At 46.9% G+C, this 21,573-nt stretch overlaps 3 protein-coding genes across 5 annotated transcripts in view; all 3 read left to right on the plus strand.

Annotated features, from left to right (window-relative positions):
* The window catches only part of ASCC2 (activating signal cointegrator 1 complex subunit 2), a 33,811-nt gene extending 30,941 nt beyond the window's left edge, over positions 1–2,870 (plus strand). For both annotated transcript variants that reach the window (XM_063315365.1, XM_063315364.1), the window contains exons 18-19: positions 731–807; positions 2,468–2,870. In XM_063315365.1, coding sequence (XP_063171435.1) covers positions 731–807; positions 2,468–2,639 — 249 coding nt within the window. In that variant the 3' untranslated portion in view covers positions 2,640–2,870. The remainder of the gene's footprint in view (positions 1–730; positions 808–2,467) is intronic.
* GAS2L1 (growth arrest specific 2 like 1) overlaps positions 1–10,185 on the plus strand; it is a 338,981-nt gene extending 328,796 nt beyond the window's left edge. Inside the window, exon 7 of the mRNA XM_063315358.1 lies at positions 10,172–10,185. The gene's annotated coding sequence lies outside the window, so the exon portion shown is untranslated. The remainder of the gene's footprint in view (positions 1–10,171) is intronic.
* On the plus strand, positions 6,125–21,143 carry ZMAT5 (zinc finger matrin-type 5). 2 transcript variants are annotated; one of them, XM_063315394.1, is made up of 6 exons: positions 6,125–6,649; positions 8,818–8,951; positions 11,447–11,509; positions 11,762–11,842; positions 18,232–18,343; positions 20,716–21,143. In XM_063315394.1, exons 2-6 carry the CDS (start codon positions 8,825–8,827, stop codon positions 20,843–20,845), a joined length of 513 nt encoding a protein of 170 aa, XP_063171464.1. In that variant the 5' UTR covers positions 6,125–6,649; positions 8,818–8,824; the 3' UTR covers positions 20,846–21,143. The 2 variants fall into 2 exon arrangements, with proteins under 2 accessions (XP_063171464.1, XP_063171463.1); XM_063315393.1 differs by having other exon boundaries at positions 6,126–6,862; positions 20,716–21,142.
* Positions 21,144–21,573: the final 430 nt, after the last annotated feature.

Raw genomic sequence — 21,573 nt, forward strand, 5'->3', positions numbered from 1 at the left:
TTCTAAATTCAATTGCAACAACACTTTATACATTTTCTTAATAAGATGCTCATTTGTACAAAGTTCCACTTCAAATTGTCTTTTTTCATTAACAAAATTATATGCCTTCTTATCCAAATTAAACCATTCTGACAGTTGTGTGAAATTAAACCAGTGACAAATATGACCTTCGAATTCTAGTTGTTCCCTTGTTTTAGGTTTAGGTATCCTTTCTTCAAAATTCAGCAAATCTTCATATCTCAACCAGCTTGGTTTGTCTGCCATCTCTCTTCTGAAAAAAAGCTTCTTGAGGGGACAACCACATAGGTACTTTAGTAGACAATATTGGTTTGTATATACTCCAAACCCTCAGTATGGCATGCCTAACAAAATGATTTTTAAAATCTTTATTAATTTTAGCCACTCAAATCGGAGATCGTGTCCTTCTAGTTCCAGTAATTTCTTGTCCTTCAAAGTCACCCAGTCCTTCATCCATAGCAAACAGCAGGCAACAAGATACATGAGAGCTGTCTAGGCTGTGGCTCTTCCTCCTGCCTCCCAAGGTCATTCCCACAGACCATTACCTCTGGATAGGAGAATCTTCCTGTCTTTCAAAAGTCACGTCCACACGTTCAGGGTCACACCCATGTCCCTGTGCTGTCCCACGCCAGGGAAAGTTCCTGATCTTTTCTTTGGATAATGGAGGAGATGAATTTCTGCCTCTCAAAGACTTTCTTTTCACTGATTACAGGATCACTTCATTCAAGATCCAGCAGTGCTGCGGGAGCGAGCCGAGGCCAGGCGGATGACCTTCCTGGCAAGGAAAGGGTAAGGTTCCCCCACAGTCCCCTCTCCTGGTCTTTGCGCTGAGTTCCAGAAGTCTTAGGCCTCACACTGGGGTTGGGATTGCAATTTGCCAAGCTGGGTTGGTATTCTGGGAGCAGCAGTTCCCACCCATCGAGAGGGTACCAAACATTTACTTCCTTACAGCTTTCTGTTTATTTTTTTACTTATTTAATATGGCCGCCCATCTCATATGCGTGACTCTGGGGGGCTAACAGTTAAAAACAGAATAAAAACAACAAATTAAAAACAACAGAAATAGCATAAAATATCATAGCCCCAGAGAACACTCACAACAGAACCATGACCAAGAAACGGGCTCCCCCATCCTATCAGGCTTGATGGCAAAACCAGGTTTTCAATGCCTTGTGAAAGGTCAACAGGGCTAGGGCAAGTCTGATCTCTTTCTGTCGAGGGTGGTGACCCTGCAGAGGACTCTTGTCCGTTCACAGTTTAAAGGTCGGAGAGTGACCTCCCCGGGTCTCCCCAGCAGTTTGGGGCCAGCTTCAGAGCAGCAGTAGCTGACTGGATCTCTCTGAATCATAAACATACTATTGAAATAGGCTTTCCGTTTCTTGAAAGTAGCCCCCTTTCCAAAAGGGGTTTCCGATTTTCTGTTGTGCTCTCAGATGCTTGAAAAGCGTTTGGAATTTCTCTGAGCCGACTTTAGCACTTCTGGTGGTGGTGTTTTCCCTGGCACATCTATATTGCTTTGCTGCCTCCCTGGCTACGTTCCCACTTGGTCTTTTGCTGGGAGAGGAGGAGGAGGAGGAGGAGGAGGAGGATTAGGATTATTTAAACTTGTATGCTGCCCAACTCTCAACAAATGGAACTGCGGAATGTTGTAGACCACTGAACAGAGGATGATGCAATGAAAGGAAGGACATTTACACTCACCCATCTTGGCTGCCCTTAATTAAGTCTAAGAACCCCTTTGCTTCCTAAGAAAACCACCAAAATCCTCATCTTTGAAGGCACTCATTTCCTACAACACATTTTCTTTCATCTAACTGGAGGAGGAATAGAAATGCTGCCTGGTGCAGCACCAGGTTACACCAGGCACCGCCTTACCAGAATTGACTCTTGAGTATTGGGTCTAAAAATCTCTATAGAGAGCCTGCTGAGGCTCCCCGTCCCCTCCTCCCCTTCATGGGAAGAACATGGGTCTTGGGATGGAGGGCAGACCTTATCTGTGGTGCCCCCCACGGTCTAGAACGTGCTTCCCCCAGAGCGGTGTGTAACATCCTCCCCCTTTGCATCTCGCCAAGTGCTTAAAACATTTGTATTCCACTTTTGGTCCTGATTGATGGATGGATGGCACCCCATCATTGTGTGTGTACGTGTGTGATCTTAATTTTTTTGTTTCCTACTTTATTGTACGTTGCCCAGTCTCACAACACAAGCAGTCTCCAAACACGGCAAAGAAATAAGCTGGTAAAATAAAGCATAGGAGGCATTTACAACCTAGTCCCCCAAAGGATGAGAAAGAACGGCCTAGAACAGTGTTTCTCAACCTCGGCAACTTTATTGAATTCTGGGAGATGAAGTCCACGCATCTTAAAGTTGCCGAGGTTGAGAAACACCGGCCTAGAAGAATTTGCTGGTTGAAGTCAACACCCTGGTTTTTCCTTCCTGCCCCCCGCAGGCAGAAGCCAGATAACTCAGCAGCCGTGGTGGGCAGCGCCAAGGGCCGAGGCCAAAACCGAGAGACGGTGCAGGAGCGGCGGAAGAAAGAGGCCAGCAAGGGGATGCGGGCAAACCACAACCGGCGCACCATGGCCGACCGGAAGCGCAGTAAAGGCATGATCCCATCTTGAAGCAGCGGTGCTCCAGGGAGGTGTGTGTGGGAACTGTTCCTCTTCACAGGGAGGTCCAAGCAGAGAGCATTGCTTGTGCTTTGTGAAGATGATTTTCTTGGGGAGGGAGGCACAAATCTGCACGTAACAGCAGATAATTGCAGAGAGCTGCAGGAGGGCTGGGCTGAGTGACCTGTGGAAATGGCACTGTTGATAGAGAAAATGCTTTTCTTTAAATCCCTCCTCCAGAAACTTTGCTGTTTGTATTGTCCTATGTATTCACCTTAGTCCTGCTCAAGCCAGCTACCTCGCTGGATCAGGTTTCTTCTACTGTGGTTTGTTTCCAAAACCTGCTATGAAGACCACAAGGGTCAAAAGCCTGAGTCTCGGAGAGGAGCACTGGGCACCCTCCAGATGTAACACCGATCTGATTGGCACAACTTACAAAGCCAGGGTTGAGCAACTTTTTCCTGGTTTGAATGGTCTTGCAGTCCTTTGGGCCAGGTCAGAAACTTGAACCTAATTCGATTTTCTGTACATTGGAATTCAATTAACTTCACTGTTATTACAATTGTTCTCCAGTCATGCATTTATTTTTTTTCCCCTGGTATCCCAGTAAACATTTCAGCTTGTTCACGATTTCAAGGGGACTACCAGGGCCACAGAGCCTCGTGTGGCGCAGAGTGATAGGTAGCAATATTGCAACCGAAACTCTCCCCACGACCCGGGTTCGATCCCAGCGGAAGCTGGATTCTCTCTCAGGCAGCCGGCTCAGGTCGACTCAGCCTTCCATCCTTCCGAGGTTGGCAAAATGAGCACCCGGCTCACTGGGGAAGGAGACGACTGGGGAAGGCGACGGCAAACCACCCCACTGTAGTCTGCCCAGAAAACATCGCGAAAGCGGCATCCCCCCCGAGGGTCAGACATGACTCGGTGCTTGCACAGGAGACCTTTCGCCTTTCACTCACCAGGGCCGCAGCCTGGATTTTCAGAGTTGTGCCCCTCTGCGCTAAGCATTTTGCGGCTTCTTTGACTTGGTTGTATGAACCTAGCTTTGAGAAAGCAGTTCCAGTGTCTTGCCTCTGCCATTTTGTATTTAGATAGAGATTTGAAGAGACCCTGCAACCTTTCTTGGGTGGAGGGATGCATATGGATTTGGGGGAATGTCCCTAATGGTTTTCAGGCTTTATTTAAGCCCCCCCCATCTCTATCAGCATAAATCCACAACTACACGTGAGACCATGCAAACCCAGCCTGTGTGGGTATGTGGGTCAGTGTTTCATATAAGCTAGAATGCCTGGTTGAGTAAACCATAGAAAACCAAAACGACTTAGGCAAAAGCCACAGCTCAGAAGTCACAAGGGAAAACCCAGATGGACTGCTTGTGATTTTCGGGTTGAGTGCTCACTTTCCTGCTTAAGCCCCTCTGATCATCCTTGGGGAGTCATTTGATTAGGTTATAGCCCAAATTCTAGTTTTACATTCTATGCATCAGAGTGCCTTTCACAATTTTGGGAAGAATACTTAGGTGTTCACTTAACGTAGGGCAGGCAACCTGCATACTGAAATTCCCACCTCAACGCAACATTGTGCTGACAAAATTTGGCTCCTAATGGTCTAATTTCAGCATTGTGATTAAGGGTGGGATGGGGACAGTTTCCATTCCCTCAGACTCCTCCCAAACAAGCAAGTCAAACTCACTTCCTTTTTGCTGATCTCTTAATTTCAGTGGACATTTTCCTGCAACCTAACAGGAGAGCCAAAGTCCCAAGGTGTGCTCCCCAACAGTTGTCCACGTGTGACTTACTGGTTTAGGGTTCTTACTAACACTTAGGGCAGATCTTTCCTAACCTTCCACCCAAACTAACACATTTATTTCAGCATATTAGCATCAAGGCACCGTGTTGATACACCCTACCCCCATGTCAGCTACTGAGAAATGTTCACAGTTCTTAAATATCACCCCTCCATAACAAAGTGGGTGAGTGTGTGTGCATGCGTGCATTCATGAGGGATGTTAAGTGTTAAAGAAACAGAACAGCCAGCATCAATCAAAACAATCTTGGGCAAGAGGAGAGACAAAGACTAATGTGAATGTTTAATGTAGAAGTACCATCAACTGACTCTTGAAATAGCAAGATCAAAATCAGATAAGAGAACTACTATGCCTGAGTCTGTTAATATCTAGCTGGCATTCCAGCCAGAAGCTCTCCTGCTAAAAGCAAGTATCTGATAAATTTTGTTGCATTTGCTGTTTATTGCACTACAGCTTCTATGCTTGATTGTTGGACTGAAATAACCAACAGCATTTGCCAAACAGGCACCAGAGTGTTCTGCAGCTTCCAAAAGACAGATAGAATATACTTGTCTTAGAGTGCACTTTATTAAGCTGCCTTTCAGCCAAAAAAAAAAAAAAAGTCATATAAATCTTTTCATCACTTGTAGTGTACTCTGGCGGTCATACAAGGATGAACATTTGCTGGTTTCACAGCTGGCGACAAACAAAACGGCTATTAGCAAAGATGGCCGAGGATCCGATAGGAATCCAGAGGTGCTGTGCCTCAGTCATTTGTCTCGTATCTGTGCTTGATGTCTTTCCATAGTTTCTGCAGAGCAAGAGACACACAAGCATGGAGTAAGATATGGATGACACTTGAGGATGCCTGCTTGTAACTAAACAGAGTATCACCACCCAACTGCAGCCACGTGGGATGCAGAATGGAATTCTCTAGCATGTTACCTCGTCACCTCGCTCCCTGCCTCCCCCAAAGTACTTAAGGTTCATAAAAGAGGAATGAGCACCCATTTGGTGTGGTGGGTAAGACACCAGGCTAGAAACCAGGAGACTGAGAGTTCTGGTCTTGCCTTAGGCATGAAGCCAGCTGGGTGACTTTGAGCCACTCACTCTCTCTCAGCCCTAGGAAGGAGGCAAGGGCAAACCACTTCTGAAAATCCTTGCCAAGAAGACTGCACACGTATACATTCTATCTACATATACATGCACACAAACGTGTGAGTATATATATAAACGTTTACATAAGGCATATGTACATACACACCCGATTTAGGGAGATGGGCAGCTACGTATATGGGGTGTACGTACGTGTGTGTATACACGCACAAACACACACTTTGTTGCTTGATGCGCTTTCTTTCGCTATTATTTTCCTTCGTTCTGTCTTGCCAAACGAGAAAGCACTAACACAGCAAACCCCAGAAGACTCCTCCCCGCGATCTGCTTCGCCCCAGGTACCCAGCCTCGGTGGGTTTGCAACTGCGGCTGCAGAGACCTGGAGCCCGAAGCGCACAGCTCGCGAGCCCAGAAGGCCGCGCCACGGCGAAGCGCCTGCTTGCCAAGAGGACTGGCCTATACCTGGAAGCAGAGCCGAGCTGCTCGAGGAGAGGCGCGGCAGGCCGAAGCCGCGGGCTCCAGTGGACGCCGGCCCCGCCTGACCTTCAACCGACTCCGCCCGCCTTTCACGCGAGTCCCCGGCTGGGGCCTGCGCGCCCTCCCAGGCTGACTTACCCCTTCGTTGAGGCGGTAGAAAATGTTATCTGTGGCCTGGTCGAAGCCCCGCTCGAAAACCACCGCGCCCACCACGACCGCGAAGATTAACGTGGACGTGCGACGGAAGACCAACCGGTACGCCTGCTGAACGAACGCCATCTTCGACCGCTTGAGAGTATCGCGCAGGCGCACTCCAGCCCTCGGGAATAAAGGCGCCCTCTGCGGCTACCGGGACATCCTGGGCAGGAAGGGCCGCGCCGCGCCGAATCCTGGGCTTTGAAGTCCGGTACCACAGCTAGCGCGCTCTTTCTTATGGAAGCGGAACTATATTTCCCAGGATACCCCGCCATCCCTTCGCTTGAATCCCGACCGTGGAGGCCTCTGGGAGGGGTAGCCTCGTTTCCGGAGCTCTGCTGGGGTCTTGGCGTTATTGAATTCCAAGCCGACTTTTAAGGCGCGGTTCAATTCGGGAACGTGCGAAGGGAGGAATCCGGGCTGCAGAGCGTCCACGCGCTTCGGGAAGGTGAGCAGGCTCTGCTGTGGCTCAAAGACCACCCTTGACCCAGGCCCCTGGAGAGGTGGGGCAGGGACTACACTTCCTATCATCCCCAGCCAGCCCCGTCCAGTAGTGCTTGACCTTCTCTGACCGAAAGAGGGCTGCGAGATCTGGGCTGCGACCACCCGGATGACTGGAGAAAGCAGCAAATAAATGCCGAATCTCTAAATCTCAGTAAAAGTCAGTGCAAATAACGAATAAATAAATAAAATGGGCATTTCCCCAGCTTGCTGGGCCGGGTTAGCCCTGGGTTGTGTGTGGGCTTGTTTTTACGACTGAGTTGTTGTAAAAACCCAGCCTTGGTTGGGTTTTGCAATTCACTGTATTGATCGCCCTCCCCTTTATTTATTTAGGTATTGATTTGCTCTTTTTAAAACAAACGAACAAACAAAAAAACCTCTGCAATTATCTCCATTAAAACATCCACGGGGCCACAGTATAAAGCAGTGTTTCTCAGCTCAGCAACTTTAAGATGAGTGGATTTCAACATCCAGAATTCCCCAGCCAGATTGAGATTTTATTATTTATTTGTTTGTTTGTTTTCCAAATTTCTATCACCTCCCATCTCTCCCAAAAAGGGGACTCTGGGCGGTTTACAATAAAATGAGATTGCTGACATACGACTTGCTAAAAGTCCCACTTTGGTGCAATTATTAAACAGAAGCAGTGTCACCTGCCAGGGGCTGAACCTACATTCTGTCCTGGGCTGAAATGCCCATTTTATTTATTTATTCATGAAATATATGCACTGCCTCAATCCAACTGAAATCTAGGCTGCTATATACAGTATATATAGCAGCCTAGATTTCACTACATTCCACTAATAAATGTATACAATAAATATATATTGTACAATAAATTCAACTAATAATGATAATAATATAACACGTAAATAATATCTAGCACAGTTATGACAAGTCCTAGACTCGTACTGTCTTTTGCATCTTGCTAACCCTACACATAATTGCTTAATGGAAGCAAAATTGGGCCTCTTTCACAAGAATGGGTGTTCAAATGTCATCCTGAGGGGAGTTGTAAGTTCTGGCTTTGCCTGCAAGAAGTTCCGGATTCAATTTTCAGCCTCTGCAGGTGGTTAGGAACAATTCTTCTCTCCAACCGTGGGCACCACAGTCAATTAAGAGCAATGTTTCTACATGCCGAATTCCAAACTTGCCAGTTACGTTCAAGCCTAGCAAATTGGGCACCATCACCCTTGTGGTTCATTAATGATTTCCGAGCTTAGGGGAGTAAATTCTGCTTCATGGGTTAGCATCCATGGGTAGGCATGCCCTGGCAACAGCAGCCCAAGTTGGTTGTCTGGTTTTTTTTTTTTAATTTTAATTAGAATTTTTTTAGAAAAGAAGAAGAAAAAGAAAAAAAAGATAGGAAATAAGAAAAAAGAAAAGAAGTGAAAAAAGAAAGAAAATAGAATGTTGATTTCTGCCCTTCTTTCTATCAAGTAATTGCCATCTTACGCTTAGTCCAGGGTTGTTCAACCTTGGCAACTTGAAGACGTGTGGACTTCAACTCCCAGAATTCCCCAGCCAGCAGTCCACACGTCTCTAAGTTGCCAAGGTTGAGAAACCTTGGCTTAGGCTGTGTTCAGCTTTATATGTTCCTGTTGTTCTCTGCCTAAGCAGGTGGGACATTTTTTGTCCCATAGCGTCAGCCCTTTGAGGTAGGCCAGGTCAGGGATCAGACCCTACAAGAAACACTGAACTTTACTTTTTTGGTTTAGGCTGTAATAACAGAATCTTGAAAAGCCAACAGTGTTTCCCCTCCCCGTCCTCCTTCACTAAAGAGCATCAAGGTGAGGTAATCTTGAGTTTTCCTGGACTAAGCTCATGCCTTATTAGCGGTTGCCACATATTTCTCCAAGATGGTCTCTGTGCTCCTCTGCCCAATGAGAACATTGTTAGCTTGGTTAGAAATAAAGTTATGGTGAGAATGTTACAAATCTCTTGCCATGTTCAGATGTGAGTGATAAGCCGCATCTGATCTTCCAAAGCAGTGTTTTTCAACCTCAGCAACTTTAGGATGTGTGCTGGCTGGGGAATTCTGGGAGTTGAAGTCCATACATCTTAAAGCTGCCGAGGTTGAGAAACACCATTCGAAAGGGACATTTTCTTTCGCAGATTCGAAATGGGGAAGCGGTACTTCTGTGATTACTGTGACCGCACTTTCCAGGACAATCTTCACAACAGGAAAAAACACTTGAATGGGGTGCAGCATTTAAGGGCCAAGAAAGTCTGGTATGATCTCTTTCGAGGTAAGAAACTGCGCTGCTTCTCTTGTTTCAGGAGAACAGGGAGGAGTTGATAAGGGGTGATGATGAGTGGTCAGGAGGCTAAACCCAGTGAAGGACGGCTAAAGGAAGTGGGCATGTTTAGCTTAATGAAGACTGAGGGGAGACATGATAGCAGTCTTCCCATACACGAAGGGCTGCCACAGGGAAGAGGGCATCGACTTACTCTCTGTGGCACCTGAGGGTGGGACAAGGATCCATGGGTGGAAGCTCCTCAGTGGGAGATCCAACCTAGAAACGAGGAATTTCCTGTCAGTGAGAACTCTTAAGCAGTGGAACAGCTGGCCTCCCGGAGTTGTGGTGCGCCATCGCTGGAGGTTTTCAAGAAGAGATTGGACAACCATCTGTCCGAGCTAGTATGAGGATCCTGCCCTGGGCAGGGGGTTGAACACCTCCAAGGTCCCTTCCAGCCCTATGATTCTATGATTCTGAGTTGCAGGTATTCAGGGAGAGCTACTCTGTGTCCCCGAGCTTCCTCTGCTGTGTCTGTCCATGTGGCCAGCTGGTTCAGCAACCTTTGTCAAATGGGCAGGGAGAGGGGTAGCCATGGTGATCCTTCTCCTGCACCCGGAGTGCACAACATGCACCCGTTCCCATAAAAAATCTTGGATGTATTTCCCAGAGCCTTCCAAAAGACTAGGCTGAAGCTGCCAGAACCTAAAGATGAAGCAGGCCCATAAGCAGAGAGGGCAATGCCAGGAATCTTGTCTGAAAGATCCCTTCAGGGAGGTAGACAGGAAGGAGGCAAGTCATTAAAGAAAAAACGGTCACCTGAACCAGGCAAAGGAAGCTGGGCCTGAGCACATGGAAACCTTCCACCCCAATCCCATCAACAGCTACCAGACTTGTAATTAACAAGGCCGGAGTAGCTGCCAGTCTTGTGAATCAACAAAGCAAGGACTTTTGGGGATAAAAGGGCTCCCAAAGCCCACCCACTCCTGGAGTGTCTTTGGATCCAGACTTGGCTGATTCCGTCCCTCTGGCTCAGCGTTTCTCAACCTTGGAAACTTAAAGATGGGTGGGCTTCAACTCCCAGAATTCCCCAGCCAGCCCTAACCCATGCTGGCTGGGGAATTCTGGGAGTTGAAGTGTCCGCCCACCTTAAAGTTGCCAAGGCTGAGAAACCCTGCTCTAGCTAGTGCCTGGCAGCCTAGTTCAGAAGTACGTGGGTAGGTGTGGATGAGTGTGTGTGTGTGTGAGAAAGAGCAGATGTACCTTGCACCCAGTAAAGTTTGCTGTTACTTCAAATTCACTGGGTCTCCGTGTGTTCCAAAGAGCCTGTTGTGCCCCAGTGTTCGGCTGGAAGTGATTTCTGTACGTCCCTAATTATTTCCCGGCTGTTGACCAGGGCTGTGTGTCTCGTCTGCTCAAGCCGCACCTCTCTGGAAAACCCAGGCAGAAAGCCGGGGGGGCTGACAAGATCCGTGTGCCTCAACAGGCTGTGAGTGTCTGAGCGAGGGACCATTAGCCGAACCTGGGAGCAGCGTGTGTAACACCACGTAATCACATTTTTCAAGGTGACAGCCATGGGACATGGTTAAACCTAAAAGGAATTAATCATATTGGCTGTTCATAATTAGTTTTAATTCAGGTTGCATGAAATCAAATGGATTTGGGGGTTTAGCTCCTGCCAAGTTTCATTGTTTAGCCCCCACCTGCTTGGAGGGCACGTGGCCAAAGGTGGCCCTTCCAACCGCAAGGAAGTTCCATGTATCTGCTGTCCAGGACGTGGTAAGAACACACGGAGACCCAGTGAATTTAAAGTAACGGCAAACTTTACTGGTTGCAAGGTACATTTGCTCTTTCTCACACACACACACACTCGTCCACACCTACCCACCTCTCTTAAAAAAAAAAAGATTTCTAGAGGGTAATCAAGATTCTTGAAGCATCCAGGAGACGAGCAACGTTTGGAATAGCAGAAGCTTTTGCGGAGAGCTGAATCATGGCTTCGTTGTTGAAGCAAGTGAAAACCAATGCTCTAGAAGGAAATCCAAACAGAACCCATAGAAGTCTTAACTGTTATTTCTGTTGCATTTTGATGCTGTTTCTGCCATGAAATGATTGCTCATTCATAGCCTAGATGGGACTTTTAGGAGCTTGTTTACACACACACCCTTTGATGTGTGTCCAGACCACTGCTCTTCATACTATTCTGGACTTTTCTGATATAACCCCACCTCTCGTTTCCCCGTTTTTACATTAGTTGGGAATTCAGGCTTCTGGTTCAAACTGCTAGTATTAACCACATTCTGCCCTGCAATTGGACACACCCAGATATTTATTTACTTGGTGGTCAAAAAAGTCAAGGTGGCAGATGCCGCCAAAACCCCACCTGATTTTACGCCCAGAAAAAGGGGGCTTGGTTCATGGGGTCTCAGCTGTTTTCTTGACTTTTTTTTTTTACACATTCCAACCCCCCACCCCCTCCTCCTCCTCTGTGATTTTTTTTGTTACAGATGCTACAACCATCTTACAGGAGGAACAGACTAAGAAACCCTGTCGGAAATTTCTGCAAACAGGTATGCAGAACAAACTAACGTCATGCTAACGGTAGAATTTTGTTTGTCTGAGAGCAGCAGGCTTTCCATCCTGGCTTGTTTAAAACAATGGCTTGCTTTTTCCCAGTCTCCTAATAATCCCCGAATCTTCATTAAAAGCATTTTTTTAATGATTAAGGCTGTGGTGCCCCCTGGAGGAAGGACTGTGACGCATCAGTTAATTGTGAGTCGCTTGCTGCCATCTCTGTAATGTTTCCCTTGATCTCCTTCCAGGCCACTGTGATTTTGGCTCCAACTGCAGGTTTTCTCATATGACGGGGGCGGATCTCGAGAAGCTGAACGTGCAGGTGCAAGGTGAGAGCGGCTGAAGCGAGAAGCAGATGCAGAGACCTGGAAGATCCCAGTAATCATTTGAGTCTTGTCCTTATACACCTCACTGCTCATTGACGGCCAGGAAGGTAAAAGCTGTCTTCACCAATTTAATCCTCCCCAGTCATGTTGGGATCAAAATGCTGAGAATTCCCAGCCCCCTGCAGTCACCAGTGGCTTTTACATTCTGGGGCCTGGGCTTAATTTCTCATACCATGGACATATGATTCTATCGATGTTCGTTTTTTTCTTACGGTGAAGGTTTTATTGTAATTTATGGATGGCAAGCCGCTGTTAGCACTTCAAGGTAGTCCAGACAAGAAGCACACCCAGAAGGACTAGCTCTACTTTATTGTAAGGTTACATTAACAGAATCTTGCAAGTCTGAAAGTACATCTCTCCCCTGGCACTTTTACAGCCCAAGAAACTAGGGAGGGTCCCTTCTTAGATGTTTGCCACACCCCCATTCCTGCTGCAGGCTCATCCACCCCTTATCTGACTGGTGCCTAGTCTTCTTCCTGTCCCCAAGGTCATTCCCACAGACCATTACAGCCACTGTGAGTCTGGACTGTTTGGCAGCTTACAGATTTAAATTACGATGATGATAATCTGGAAGGCACCAAGTTGGGGATACGATCTTCTTGCCTTGAAAGGGTTGCCTCGGTGTGTTTAATCCAGCCTTGCTCAACCTTCTGACCCTGGAGGAACCCTTGAAATATTTTTCAGGCTTCGGGGAGCCCCTGCTCATTCAGGCACAAATGTAGGCCAGAAGTTACAAAAGTATTATATTCATTTCCTGTGTAGGCCTGTATATAGGCACGAACAGTGTTCTTAAACTAAAAATCAAGAATGAAACTTACCTCTTTCATGTGAAGTTGCCCAAATTTGAAATGATTTTCTAAGTAAATCGTGATCTCCCAGGGAACCCCTAGCAACCTCTCATGGAACCCAAGGGTGCCACGGATCCCTGGCTGAGAAACCCCAGTTTAATCCGTCCAATTATTTGGGACTCCACAAATTCCTGACCCTGGCATATTTGCAATCCCAGCCAATGCAAAGAGCTTCCCCGAGGGAGCAGGGTTCTCTCATTTCTGTTACAGCGGGAAGAAGCTACAAGAACATCTCTACTTCTTTACCTTTGCCAAACGCTTGTGCACGAATATAATAATTTCGTAACTTCTGGCCTATATCAGCCTGAATTCTTCTAATGTTGCTGCCAAACCCCTTCTGAGATTAGGGCAATTTTGTTCGTTTGTTTGTTTAACTGCCCTGCCAAGAGGCACATCTGGAGCCAGAAGCAAAAGACATTCTTTTTGAACGAAGAAGTTCAGAGGCCCAGAATTTTTGAGCATTAGACATAATGTCCTGGCCCTGTGCAAAAATCTCTTTCTGCATTCCCTGTACACAGCTTCCTTCTTCATTTCAGGCGTCTAAGGAGGATTTGAATCCACCCTTTGTGCGTCCTACCTAGCTTTGTTCTAAGGCTGCAGAGAGATTCTCTTAAGTTTACCTTCCTGGGGGATAGCCCAGATCACACCGGACTTTCTTGGCTCTTAAATGCTGCACCCCATTCAAGTGTTTTTTCCTGTTGTGAAGATTGTCCTGGAAAGTGCGGTCACAGTAATCACAGACGTACCGCTTCCCCATTTCGAATCTGCTAAAGAAAATGTCCCTTTGGAATGGTGTTTCTCAACCTCGGCAACTTCTGGTTTTTAAGCAGCTGAACTTCCTCCTCTTCCTCCTTTGCTTCCCATCCCTTTTCAGGTGCTCTGGGGCGAGGAAGGTGGTTTTGATGTTACTGCCTGCTGCTGCAATGGATATGGTGCATGTTTTTTTTTTTCTGATTGATGGTTGCATTTTAATTTTTATGACTTTGGATTGTAGGCTGCCCAGGAAACTGTGTCACTGAGGAACATGGTGATGTTGCTAGAAAAGAAATCAATAAAACAGTGGCAGCCATTAAAACCGAGGCATTATGTGTATCCTTCCCTAATCCCCACCCCACCCCGAGGAATATAGCATTTTTAAAAGAGAAACATGGAGAAAAAGGTTAATCTTCGCTATGGAGCTGCTGCCCCACAGCCATTCCTTTTCCTGTGTCCCCTTCCCACCATTTGATTTTAAACAAACAAAAAGACAACATTTTGCATTTCCAGAAGTCCCTGAATACAATTTCCTTCCAAGATTGCCTGTTAGGTTTGGTGTACACGTAGTCCTCCAATTACAATCACAATTGGGACTGGATCTTCTGTCGTTAAGCGATGCGGTCATTAAGTGAGTCGTGCCTGATTTTACGACTTTTAAAGTTGCCAAGTTTGAGAAATGCTGGTCTAAAGAGTTGACCAATATCCTCAGCCAAAAGATACATCAAATGGCAAAGGTTTCCTTTAATCAGTCCTAAATGGGAAGAAGACACTTCGGCTGTTTCTTCTGTTTTGTATAAAAATACCTAACCAACTTTGGTTGTTTCCAGAAATTAAACATGTTCAGGCTTACTTAATCCTTGGATGGAAGACAACCTGAACATTCCAGTGGGGTTGGTTAGCTGAAATACTGGGGGAAAAAAAAGCAGTGGCAAACATGTCCATCTTGCTGTTTAGAAAACTCCATGGTTTTCTACTACTCCCTGTAGTCCCCAGGAGATGAGCAAAGGCATCCTTATTTAACTTTATTAATACCTCCACTTTGAAGAAGTGGAAATGAGGCTGAAATTGGGGCTTCCTGGGGCGTGGAGCAGGACGGCCATTGGGAGTTACCTGGGAGGAGAAAATACGCTTGAATTCCAAATGCAACAGAAGAAGGCAGGCAGGCCTGTCAAATGCTCAGTGATGAAGATCCCCCTTGGCTTTGTCTCTACTGATTTAGCGTCCCACTAGGTTGCCTTTCAAAGTCCAGGGAGCAGTGAGGAGGTACAGCCTGCTCAAATTGCTTCTCCAGTGCCCTCGTCTCAATGCTAATTTGCCTCCCGCTATCAGCTCAGTGGTGGAGCATGGGGGAGAGCATAGTTGGGCATCCGAGGAGTTTTAGTCCAACCTATCTCAAGGACAGCAGGATACGTTTCATTTAAAAAAGAAAGCAGAGTCTGTCTTGAGCCATCTGTGTGCCAAATATTCCATATTGCCCCAAGGAAATGTAGTGGCAAAATGGATAACTTCCAGATGCACAAATGTTGGTCTTTCCCCCCCTCCTAAATAAGGTGGAAATAGGAGCAGGACGCGGTGGCGCTGCGGGTTAAACCGCTGAGCTGTCGATCGGAAGGTCGGCGGTTCGAAACCGCGCGGCGGGGTGAGCTCCCGTTGTTAATCCCAGCTCCTGCTCACCTAGCAGTTCGAAAACATGCAAATGTGAGTAGATCAATAGGTACCGCTTCGGCGGGAAGGTAACGGCGTTCCGAGTCATCATGCTGGCCACATGACCCGGAAGTGTCTATGACAACGCCGGCTCCAAGGCTTAGAAACGGAGATGAGCAGCGCCCCCTAGAGTCGGATTCGACTGGACTTTACGTCAAGGGAAACCTTTACCTCTTAGGAGCAGGAGGCCCTGCCCCAAAAACCTGGAAAGGAAATCTCCAAATTGGCCCTGCCCCTTTTTATGACTTCAAATCCTTTCACTAACATGCAAGCCTCTAGCTGGTTGGGGACCACTGATGGACCCTGATCCTTGGGAAGTTCCCCATCTTTGATGTCAACCTCTGACCTAGCTCTTAAGCTTAGGCTAAATTGAATCCCACCCCTTCCTCCTGCTGAATGTATTGGCTGCCCCATTTCAAAATGGTGAGATGTGAAGACAAGACACCAGCTCTCAATTTGTGGGTTGTACCTCACGAGTCCTATTCCGTTGTGGCCGCAGATTGTAATGCTTTTCCCAGGGAGACCCACCTGGCGTCTTCCCTGACTCCCTGTGGGATCTGGGCTGCAAAAATGTGAATGACCACTAGAGAGCAGCAAGGAGACACAAACTTTCTCCTGCCCTTTTGCGACCACCTGGATTTTTGTAGCCCTATCTCTGATGTCCTTTGGCTATCAGATAACCCCGCCTGGTTTTATTTTCTGGTTTTTCTTTAAAGCTCACTGTCCTTTTGCTTTTACATTGCTTTGTGTCCAGTGTTAATTCATTTTTATTTATTTTTTAATGTAAACCAACCTGGATTACAACCACAGAACGTTTGAACGAAATGCAGGTTGAGCAATAAATCAACAGCCCCCTTTGGATCTCCCACTCCATGGCTGCTAGACCCTGGAATGAAGCCCAGATGGGCAGAGTGGGGTCAGATTCCAACGCCCATCGTCCCTAGCCAGTGGAGAAGCATCATGGGAGTTGTAATCCAAGGCCCAGAAGGGAATGGAGTTCCTTAGTTACTAGATGGCTAAGTCAGCCTCGCCTCTGGCTGGCTGCTGGTTCTTCCCGTAAGCCATGCGGAGCATTGCCACAGTAGCTACCTCAGGCTGTTCACCCGGTGCCTCGCTCTCATTATTATTCAACAGGCGAGAAGACAAATTGGTTGCCACTGTCAAACCGGCACAATCCGTCACTCGGCTTGAACAGCGGCGTTAATTTCACACCCTGTCGGGAAACGTTTTCCATTTTGCACAAAAGCTTGACATCCAGGCCTGGCTTGGCTCGGACAGCGGGCCGGAATGGTGGGGGGGCAGACTTTGGCAGGCAGAGAAGGGGGTGGTGTGGCGGAGAGGGAAACTCCCCACCGAGGCTGGGCAGGGCAAGCTGAACTTCGGTCTGTGGAAGGTGAGCTGAGCTCCTCCGCCCCTTCCTTGATCCTCTTTCAGGGCAGGAACATGTGCGCCATTTATGACCGATGGAAGCCCCCCTCCAGACTGCCTTTGTTGGGCTGGCTGCGGGGCCTTTGACTGAGTGGTTCATAGTGATGCCTCTGAAATGTGAAAGGGAAGAGGCATCACTCTTCTGGATTCGCCTGTTGTGAACAAACCATGGCTTGTTGGCCAAACCGCCCTTTCCTGGGTTCACATTAGACCAGTGTTTCTCAACCTTGGCCCTTTATGATGTGTGGACTTCAACTCCCAGAATTCCCCAGCCAGCTTTCAGTTGGTTTCCAATGGTTAATGCAGTGTTTCTCAACCTTGGCACTTGAAGTTTGTGGACTTCAACTCCCAGAATCCCCCAGCCATTATGCTGGCTGGGGAATTCTGGGAGTTGAAGTCCACACACTTCAAGCTGCCAAGGTTGAGAAACACTGCATTAGAGTCTACCTAGGTGAAACCTAAGCTGGTGTGGGTTGCTTGCAGTCCGCTGTCCCTGCTGTTTGGGTGTAAAACATCCAGGTTTGGTTGGTACAATCCTCATTTGAGTTTGGAACGGGGGGCAGGGTTATGCCCTTGAAATCCCCATTTCTACCTATATCCCTTCAACGAGTGCCCACAGATTTCCTTTCTGACACCCTTCCAGGTTAAAAATGAGAGCTACCGAGAAACCAATCAGACCAGTAAGGAAGTCTTTTAACAAAGAAGATGCAAGCCATTTTGGATGATCGTCTGCTAGTGGAAGAGCGATTCTTGGTCTTTTCCAGCCTTCCTGAACCTGGAGCCTTCCAGAGTGTTTGAACTACATCTCCCAGAGTTCCTAGCAGCATGCTCTTTATCACAGCCTCAGCTGCCGATTCTTCCTCCTTATGCCTGGGTCTTCCCCTCTTTGTATGCTTTCTTACCCTCCATTCTTTTTTCCCCCTCTTAAGATTACCAGCTTCCTCTGCTTATCTTGTCTCGCTGGCCAGCTTGAGCTTCAAGCCCTGCGATGCCATCAGAGCGGCTCAGGCAATGGTGCACGAGGCAGGTGGCTTTATCACAGAGGTGTAGCATCGACGAAAGACCAAGAGGCCCCCTCGCCAATGCTCTGCTCAATATTAGAAATCAGAGCTTCAGCTCCCACGTAGGAGACTGCCTGGCCATGGGTTCTATGCACCATAAGTGTTCTTCCTGCTTCATGGCTTTGTGCTTCTGTAGCGTTGTTTTGCGTGAGATGCGTCCTCAGCCATCATTTGTCTGTAGCGCCAGAGCAAGAGGACTTGTGGCTTGAAGTTCAATATGCAAAGAAGCAAAATGACTGAAACAGCAGCCTCCCTTTCCACGGTTTAAGTACGATTCTGTCCAAGTCCATCTAGGGCAGAAGGACAGATATTTTTGGATGCCGTTCTGGGCTCTGGGCCAGCCCAAGATGCAGAGGCTGGGTCCTTCTCATTCTCCCAAGGGCAGGAAGGGAGCAGCTGGGAGGGAGGTTCTGTAACAGACTGCTATTGCAACAGACCAGGATTGCAAAGGCAAGAAACAGTCTGTGGCAAGAGGATGGCAGTGATAAAATTGGGAGAAAGGAGAAGCTGAACCCTTCCCCTTTTCCCCAAACAGAGGAGAGGAGAATGAAAGATCAGCAGCTGGATGGGATGGTGCTACCGGTGGGCACGATCGAGGGCTGGCTGGAGAAGCATGCCAAGCGGCTGCGCGCTGCTCAGAGGGACAGGTATGTGTTCTCTGCCATCTGCGAGGCAAGTGGGAAGTTGTCAGGCCTTAGAGGTAGGAGAGGTAGGCCAGCTCCAAAAACAGAGACCACAAGAAGTACTGGAACTCGGCTTTGTGGTTTCAGGGTATAATAACCGATTCTTGAACGCCTGCCAGAATTTCTCTCCCACCCATCTTACACCAAACGGACTCAAGGTGGGGTTATTTTGAGTCTCTTTCTCACCCCTTCCACTTTCCAAGGACTCTGTTATCGTTTCTCCTGCCTTAACGGTCCATCCACCTTCTCCAGGGTCATCCAAGGCCTAATTGGGTTGGGAAGGAACAATGTGAACAGGATCCTGAGCAAAACTAGGGTGTGTTGATCCAGCTTGCACCTTGCAAGTGCTGGTTCGCGCTTTTTAAACAGGACCCGAGGAAACTGCTTTGGACAGGGGTACACTTATTTCTCCATGCCACCTTTTTCCCCCTGCCTGGCCGGAAGTCTTCAAGCCACATGAGACCCCCAGTACCCCTTTGCAGCTCCAGAACACCTCAGAATGGGTGGAGCCAAAGTGTTCAGTCTCTATTTCTTGGGGGAGGCATCTGAAGAGGCAGTATGAGCACCTTAAGCTCTGCAGAATCATTCGAGACCTAAATGATTGCTCAAGCAGGGAACAACATTGCAGCAAGGATGTCTTGCAAAACAGGAATTGTGTCACCAAACATGTGATTTGTCTTAAAAAAATAAAATGCAATACAGGTGGTCCTTGCTTAATGACCACACTTGGGACTGGAATTTCGGTTGCTAAGTGATGCAGTCGTTAAGCAAATCCAACCAATTTTACGTCCATTTTTGCCGCGGTTGTTAAGAAAATCACTTGACCGTTAAGCAACCCACTTGGTCATTAAGTGAATCATGTGGCTCCCTATTGATTTTGCTGGCCGGAAGCCAGCTCAGAAAGTCAAAAATGGCAATCATGCGACCGTGGGACACTGTAATGGTCGTAAATCCAAGCATCCAAATCGCAATCATGTTACCATGGGGACGTTGCAACGGTTGTAAGTGTGAGGACTGGTTGTAAGTTGGTGTTAGTCTGAATTGTTGCTAAACGAATGGGCGTTAAGCAAGGACTACCTGTAGCACTTTGCATAAAAAGCTGTCTGTCTGATATCAAATTAAACTGTTCACCCGCTTCATCTAGATCTAAATTCACATGTTATCCTAAGTCATAACTTGGTCTTTTTGATTTTGGCTTTATGTAAGAGTGAGCCCAGCTGCTAAGCTTTGAGAAGCTGATTTATTCCCTGTTCTCAGGACAAACTCTGGTTTATAAAGCACAATTTGTAAAGCTTTTATAAGCAGAGAGCTGCAGAGGAATGGAATGGTACCATCAGAAGAGGAATATTCTGCGGTTTTAAAATACTGGGTTGTGAGGGTCACTAAAAGAGGTGGGTTGTAGCAGCTTGCAGGATGTTTCAAACTCAGAATGCCCCGTTTTGACTTTGACGTGATTTGCTCTGAGTTTGAAGCCGCTGTTTTGGCCTGGCCAGGAGGGTCTTGAGGCATCAAAGCACTCCCTGGAATAGACAGAAAGATACAGGGACGCTTCAGTGAGATCAGAACAGCCATCTCAAACCCAGCATTTGTCCTGAAGGCCAGATCTAGCCTGCTGTTTGTGTAAAGAAATTTTATTTTTTAATTAATTTGTTTCAATTGAACATTAGTTTACCCAATGAGAGAAAAAGAACTAAACAAAGGACATACAGTGTTTGAGGAAACATACAACCCCCCTGCCCCCAAATAAATAAGTAAAAGGCAGCGCTGACAGAAGTGTCCAAAAGTTTTTCATGATTTTCATACATCACAAGAATTGACAAAAGCACATCTGTTGCGATTAACACAATGAATAGAATCTGCCCCAAGTGGATAAAAGTGCGATTCTTGCTTCTGAAGCTTTTTTATTTTATTTTATTTTATTTTATTCTATTCTATTCTATTCTATTCTATTCTATTCTATTCTATTCTATTCTATTCTATTCTAAGTTTGTCAGTAATTATTTTCTAATAAAGCAACCGAGAAAGCTTTTTCAATCTACAAATCGGTTGTTAAATTTGCAAGAAATTTCCAGTGCTGAGCCGTGAGTACTTCTGTTACCAAGAGTAAAAAGACAATTGGTTCCTAATTTTTAACAGAGGCATTGGATGGTATAAACAAATACAACAAGCAGTTATTGGATGATTTGATGCATCTGTCAGTTTGCTTGCTTGTCTGTCAACAATCCTTGAAACAACCCTGTGAGATAGGGCCCATAACGGACGGTGCTTCAAAGTGTGAAAAAGGAGTGGTATTGTGCAAACCACTTTTCCTAAGTTGGATTTCTCTTTTCTTCTAGTCCTCTTTCCGAAGAAGAATTGGTTTTCCAGTATCCACCAGGCTGGCCCCCAGTTCAGGAACTGCCACCCTCCCTGAGAGCGCCCCCTCCTGGTGGCTGGATGATTCCACCAGGTCTCCACTGGGGCTGAGAGTAGATGGAGCCGAAATGCTGGACAGTTTAATGCTGAGGACTCTCTCTGTGCCTCTGGAGAAAATAAAGAATCTACTTTAATACATGTTGTCTTCAGAAATTCCTGCATTGCCAGCTAATTTAGAATTTGCAGGACAGATATCGAAGCAGGAGGACATTAAAGGATGAAAGGACATTAAAGGATTAAAGGAGGACATTAAAGGACCAGGACTGAAACAAACAGTGTCATATTTATTTAAATTGTCTCCGTTAATTACTTATACCTCTGGGGGCCTTTCCTCAATCTGCCATGGTGAGCCTGGGCAGCAAGGATGGTTTCCAGATTTGACTCACAAGGGGGTTGCTTGTGATGGTATATGAGAAGGACCTTGAGAGCTGGGGCCGAGAGATGCTGCCTAGGGAATGGTCAGAGAAGAGACAGCATAGCCCGCAGCTGTATAATGGGCAGAGAAAAAGGCTCAGAAGGGATCCTCCCTAACTTCTTAGGCTGTAAAGGAGGTGGCAGGAGAACTGTACTTTCAGACTTGCAAGATTCTGTTAATGTAGCCTTACAATAAAGTAGAATTAGCTCATCTGGTTGTGTTTCCTGTCTGGTCTACCTGGGAGGGCTGACATCAATCTTGCAAGTCCAAAAGTACAAATCTCCCATCATCTCCTTTACAATCTGAGAAATTAGGGAGGGTCCCTTCTGAGTCTCTTGCTCTGCCCATTATGCAGCTGCAGGCT

Source organism: Candoia aspera, chromosome 15 (assembly GCF_035149785.1).
Source record: "Candoia aspera isolate rCanAsp1 chromosome 15, rCanAsp1.hap2, whole genome shotgun sequence".
NCBI lineage: Eukaryota > Metazoa > Chordata > Lepidosauria > Squamata > Boidae > Candoia > Candoia aspera.